This window comes from Oncorhynchus gorbuscha, linkage group LG12 (assembly GCF_021184085.1).
Source record: "Oncorhynchus gorbuscha isolate QuinsamMale2020 ecotype Even-year linkage group LG12, OgorEven_v1.0, whole genome shotgun sequence".
Taxonomy (NCBI): Eukaryota; Metazoa; Chordata; class Actinopteri; order Salmoniformes; family Salmonidae; genus Oncorhynchus; species Oncorhynchus gorbuscha.
Genome location: NC_060184.1, coordinates 46,723,828 through 46,729,981, shown reverse-complemented (window position 1 = coordinate 46,729,981; position 6,154 = coordinate 46,723,828). Strand labels below are relative to the sequence as shown.

Below are 6,154 nucleotides of genomic sequence, written 5' to 3'. Positions count from 1 at the left end.
CAATATATGTTGCATCACCGCCACCTACTGGACTGGAGTATAACACCCTTACGCTTTGTTTTTTTTTATTTTTACCCTTTAACAAATACCCTAACATCTAACCCAACACTCACAAAAAAAACACCACCATACTCAACTATTTAAATCTATTTAGTCTGTCCTCAGGCCAATAACGGGACACCACCACTTAACAGACCCTGTAACTCTTCTGACATCAAGTCTAGTACACCCAAATACCCCTCTGCAGCCATCACGACAACCTCAATTTTCTGTGACTTACGTTCCATCCCTGCAGTACTTCTGATAACCATTGCTATAAATACAAAAACATTCAATCTTACTGAAACATATAACTTGTTTTCTTATCCCTCTGTACTGGTATAACTCTACTACTCCTCTCCGGATCCCACCCCCTTGACCCACCTTCCTCTACTTTCTTCACTGCCTCAGCATATGAGAACTTCTGCACTACTGTAACCCTGGAAACCTCAACCTGCCTCTCTCTCCCACCGGACATTTCCGGTCCCCAGCCCCATAGGCATGCCTACAATTAACACATACCACTACTTTACCCAATGCTACACATTCCTTTGTCTCATGCCCTTCTGCACACTTATCACACCTAGGAACCTCCCTCCTACACACTGCTGCCACACGCCCATATGCTTGACAATTGTAACAACATAACGTATTCGGCACAAAAGCGTGTACGGGATAACTTATATATCCTAGCATTCCTTTGTCGGGCAAAGACTCAACATCAAAACTCAAAAGGACAGACAACGACTCTATTTCACCATTCACGCCACCCTGTCTGCGTCGCACCGAGCATCAAACACTTGGAATCTTCCCCTTCAGTTGGTTAACTTTCACATTTACCCCTACTCCAGTAAATCACTCCTCAATGGCACCCTTTCCTTGAGAAAAACAATGTCACTGCTACTGTCACAGACTAATCTTTATCCTGACCCTCGGATTCCAAAAACCTCACACCTACCACCTCCGATATTTCGCCCTCATTCACTTCCATGTCTCCTCCGGTCTTCAATGCGACGTATAGCTCGCTCTGCTTACAATTTCTACCATTCTTCTTTTAACAAATCATCTCCCTTTTTTTGCCATTATTAGCCAACTCAAGCTCACCCTCTTCCTCCCTCTCTCCAACCTCTTACAAGTATATGTCTCTTTATGAGAATACTGCACTTCTGACATAAATCTGGCTCTTGCCCTCTCAAGGGACGCCATTTAACCAGCTGTCACAATCTCCGCACAATCAGTACGACCGCCTCAGGATTTAGCGCTCAACAATGCATCCCACTTGTAAAACTGCTGCTTCGTCTTTGTTTTTCTTTGTCAGTTTTCAGAGCACGACTAATCAAATCTAAGCGATACCCATGAAAAATGCTATAAGGGCTACTCATTTGACAAAGTCATTGGACAGATTTACAAGAAAAGGATATCCTACTAAAATATTGTTTGAAGATGGTGTAGACAGGGCCATGCTATCTAAGCAGTGGTCCTCAATAGAACAAGTGATACCTTCCAAGAAATGTAATGTAGACCAAAAGACCAAAAGACCAAAAGTCTTGTCATTCTTGTATAGAATTTGTAAGTCCATTACTAAATACAGTATATTATTTAATGAGCTACAGTGGAAATTAGAGATCACTTTTAACACACATTGAGATTTCAAAAGCCTTTTATTTGGAATCCTAAATTCATTGATCATTGAGGTTCAAAGCAAATTGCAAGAAGTGAATTAAGAGGAAATAGAGCAGCATTTCTTATTTTATTTTAGTAACAGTTAAAGGTAGACTCAACGAAATGACGTGGCCACAGGCAGCACCACAAATATTGGAATGAGTGAGATGCAAGACTGCGCTCTCACACGGTCACACAGTTTCTGCGCATGTGCACGGGTTCGCGTCACACGGTTACAGCCTTGTAGCCAGGGAGCCAAAACAGCAGAGAAGTTGAGCCTCGTACTTCAATGCTCTTAGTTGTTGCGGACATTGACCCACTATGCTGTTTACTTTCTGCCTCCATGTCATATCGCGGAGTCTACCTTTAACATTACAACATATTATGCATTTGATACAACAGAGCACACTGTGACAGAGGAATAAGCTAAAATCTATCAACCCAGAGATTACCATTCACTCCAATTGGGGAAAGATGAAGTGATGGCAAGGGAAGGTGAGCATTTCCTGTTACTTCTTCATCTCCAGTATTCCACTTCCTGGCCCTCTCCGCTTCGCACTGCAGATGTTGCAAAACTGGACCCCAGGAATCTGAAAGAAGAGAAAAGGCAAAAGCCATATTAGGCAGGAAATCTGCTGCTCTCATCTGAAAGTCCATACTCTATATGAAGTGAGGAAGAGGGGGATGAAAGGAGATTGGGTAGATACTTACCGTTCCAGGAGAAGGTAAACACTCCTTGTGGAACATGTGTCTGCAGTGGAAGACCACCACACTGAAGTTCTGGGCCATATCTACACCAAAAGGAGCAAAACATGAACGCAGGTGTTTTGAATAGCTTCAAATGAAATGATGGTAAGAAGCATCCCAATTATAATACTAAAGTGTAGACACTATATATGAATATGCAACATTACTGTCTAATGCTTAAGTTAAGCCCACCTGATGGTAATATTGAAGCGTGACAGGATTCACAGATGTTCTCTTCTGAAAAAGAAATCAACAATTCAAACACAAACAATGAAACACATCAAAACGAATGCTTAACAAAGTCATTATGTTCCAACAGTTTGCACATCCACACACAAAAACAACTACCCACCATCCACCCTGACCCCTCTCATCTGAGTCCTATGCATCTTCTGGAGCAGTGACAGCGAGTCAGCCACCAAGATCTTCTTACAACCCTCCCGGAGCAAGATCTGAGAGACAGTGAAACAAAAACGTTTCAGAGGCAAGGCTGTTGTTACAGTGATATTCTAGGTACACTATGTGATGGCTGATGTTTTGACATATGATAATGATATATTTATCATATTTCATTGGAAATGTGTTTTTTGCATATGCCACTATCCCCGAGACACCCTCTGAGAGTGGGGTCACGGATAGGGTCATCCATTATCAACGGCAACCCTGGAGTAATTAGGGGTAAGTGCATTGCTCAAGGGCACATATTTTTCACCATGTCGGGTCAGGGATTCAAACTAGTGGCCTTTCGGATACTGGCCCAACGCTCTAACGGCTAGGCTACCTGCAGGTTGTAGTCTTGGAGGATCTTGACCAGTGAGTCTCTGAGGTTAGGAATCTCCATGCCCTCCTTTATGCGGTGGATGAGTAAAATGGGATCCACATGTGTCCCAATGTTATTGAGCAGACCAGTAATGAAGGCTTGAGAGAGGAAAAAGACAAACTTAAAATGACACCTGTGGAAACACTATGCAGTAGGCCTGATCATTTGAAAGTGCTTCTGTATTCACGTGACTTACGTGGCTTATCGATGGAATACGAGATGAGATCCTCCCACAGCTCAGCGTCATCCTGCTCCTTGGCGAACTCTATGGCCTTGTCCACATCCTCCAGTTCCTCCATGATCATCTGAAGAGCCCGTCTACAGTTCCCCATTCTGCCTATGAAGGACAAGTTACAGTGGGTCAGTTTTCTCAGACCAAATGCTATTAGTTACCTGACTGGATGGAGGTATAGTTCAAGCTTGCCCCCAGATCTAAAAGCATTTCTATCCAGTTATAAAGCACTTATGAGCATTTCTAACCAGTTATAATGGTTTATTCAGTAACGTTAATGTCACAGAAACTGTAAGGGGACACTTACTGAGCAGGAAGACAGTTTCCTCCACAAAGCTTCTCTCCTGACAAATTTCCAGAGCCTAAAAAAGATAGGGAAGGCAGTTGCAACACACTTGAGTTTCAAAAGTAAGATGATTCATTCTTCTTCTATTGTAGTAATCTGACATGCATGATAAGATAATATAGATCTAAATTCGAAGAAATGTACTTCATTCCATGTGTAACTCTGTGTTGTTGTTTGTGTCGCACTGCTTTGCTTTATCTTGGCCAGTTGTAAATGAGAACTTGTTCTCAACTGGCCTACCTGGTTAAATAAAGGTGAAATAAATAAATATTTGTATTTGAGCACACAGTTTTGAAAGTGTCTCAGTACCTTTTCTAGTGGGCAGTGGATGCTGTCTCTCAGGAATGGCAGTAGGTTGGGCCGATCGTATTCAGCATACAGGCCAATTTGTCTCTCATGGTACCGCTGACCCTTGTGGTGGTCCCTCTTGAATAGTTTGTGGAGATACTGAGAGAAGGAGGTGAAATGCCATGTTAAACACAATTTTCAAATCAAGACAATCATAGGAAATTAAAAACGTATAATCACTAAAGAACTTGTAGTGTGACTCACAATGTGTAGTAGCTCAGGCCTGTCCCTGAGTTCCTCCACCACTCTGTCAATCTGTATAACATTGAAGACAGAAACATCATTAGCGAACAGCATGTGCTTTCATTTCAAACTCCCCAAGAAAGATTAAGGGAAGCCAAGTACACATACCAATATTTTGTCTTCGTTATCCAGGAGCATGTCGACAGCTTTCTGACAACACAAATGAAAAGGCCATTCTTCAGACAAAGAGACACACAAAGTGACTTATGACCTTTGTGGCCAGACAATCCAAATGCAATAAGAGCCGTGTGTATGAGGCACAAGGACTCAAGACGGAGGGTTTCCATGACTTTTGCACAGTTTAAAGCACTCAAAAACGGACTTTCAAAAAAGACAAGTTGATATTACTATTCAAGTAAGGACAATTATACGCATAACACAGCCTTAAACAGTAGCAAGGTCCTATGATACAGTAAGGAGTCTACTTAATAAAACAATTGTGCATGTGCTGGTGAATCACCTCTTTATCAAAGTCCATGAGGAGCACAATCTTGTCTTCTATGGAGGAGAAGAGGTTGTGTTTGTGGATCAGCTGGTAAACATCTTTATGCCTCAGTCTCAGGTAGATCTCCAGGGCACGGTCATACCGCTGGTCATATGTATACCTGCATGGACAGAAGAAACACACAGCTTAGTGGTGCATATATATATATATATATATATATATATATATATATATATATATATATATATATATATATATATATATATATATATATATATATATAAAAGGGGAAAATAAGCATTTCAGCAATAGAGAGGTAATGAAGTCAATCAAAATGCTCAAACCAGTATAGAGTCACTCACAGTTCAGCCAGTGTGGTGAGCAGGGTGCTGTTCATGGGGTCCTTCTTGAGGTGGTCGGTGACTGCCTGAACAATGGTCATGTTATTGTAGAGCTCTCCTGGCCACTCACGGATCAAGGTGGCAAAGCCCTTGGAGAAAGAGGTTGCAGAGAGGGGCTTGGTTAATGCTATTAAATTTGGTTCTTCTTGAGTACTTGTTATAATACGAGTTATAACGTAAGGCAGTAAGAAGACCACCAGACCATCAGGAACAGACAGACTTACCTCATAGTCTGACTTTAGAAACTCGTGTAAGATCATCTCATAGATGGCAGGTCTGAGACGCAGGTCCCCTCTAGGCAAGTACTGACTGATGGCCTGAAGATGCAGAGACAGGAGGAGAGGTGGGAAAACAAAAGGAGGAGAGGTGGGAAAACAAAAGGAGAGAGATGGGAGGGAGTTACATGAGGGAAAGAAAACAATACAGAGAATTACAACAGTTAATACTGAGGGCAATACTGAGAGTATTGTTCATTCCAAAACTTGCTCAGTCTCTAATGCCATCATTTCCCACTAGTTGCAAGGTCACAATGTGGCCCGACTCACCTTCAACTGCCCAATGGTTTTAAACCTGTACACCTCATTCTCCCAGAGTTCCATGTTTTTTCCCAGCACCTTCTGACACTTCCTGGACTTAAAAGAACACGAGAGAGAGAGAGAGAGAGAACGAGAGAGAACGAGAGAGAGAACGAGAGAGAGAACGAGAGAGAGAACGAGAGAGAGAACGAGAGAGAGAAGAGAGAGAGAGAACGAGAGAGAGAACGAGAGAGAGAACGAGAGAGAGAACGAGAGAGAGAACGAGAGAGAGAGAGAACGAGAGAGAGAACGAGAGAGAGAGACAGAGAGAAAATAATCACCACATCTACTCCTTA

The 6,154-nt window shown here is 42.2% G+C and overlaps 1 protein-coding gene across 1 annotated transcript in view; it reads right to left on the bottom strand.

Moving 5' to 3' along the window:
* Nucleotides 1-1,681: 1,681 nt before the first annotated feature.
* LOC123991072 (vacuolar protein sorting-associated protein 41 homolog) overlaps nucleotides 1,682-6,154 on the bottom strand; it is a 30,041-nt gene continuing 25,568 nt past the window's right edge. Inside the window, exons 15-28 of the mRNA XM_046292249.1 lie at nucleotides 5,829-5,910; nucleotides 5,508-5,600; nucleotides 5,245-5,372; nucleotides 4,898-5,042; nucleotides 4,546-4,587; nucleotides 4,399-4,449; nucleotides 4,156-4,293; nucleotides 3,808-3,862; nucleotides 3,465-3,605; nucleotides 3,230-3,366; nucleotides 2,801-2,900; nucleotides 2,641-2,685; nucleotides 2,413-2,492; nucleotides 1,682-2,291 (exon numbers count right to left, since the gene is read on the bottom strand). Of these exons, the coding sequence (XP_046148205.1) occupies nucleotides 2,211-2,291; nucleotides 2,413-2,492; nucleotides 2,641-2,685; nucleotides 2,801-2,900; nucleotides 3,230-3,366; nucleotides 3,465-3,605; nucleotides 3,808-3,862; nucleotides 4,156-4,293; nucleotides 4,399-4,449; nucleotides 4,546-4,587; nucleotides 4,898-5,042; nucleotides 5,245-5,372; nucleotides 5,508-5,600; nucleotides 5,829-5,910 (1,318 nt within the window). The 3' untranslated portion in view covers nucleotides 1,682-2,210. The remainder of the gene's footprint in view (nucleotides 2,292-2,412; nucleotides 2,493-2,640; nucleotides 2,686-2,800; nucleotides 2,901-3,229; nucleotides 3,367-3,464; nucleotides 3,606-3,807; nucleotides 3,863-4,155; nucleotides 4,294-4,398; nucleotides 4,450-4,545; nucleotides 4,588-4,897; nucleotides 5,043-5,244; nucleotides 5,373-5,507; nucleotides 5,601-5,828; nucleotides 5,911-6,154) is intronic.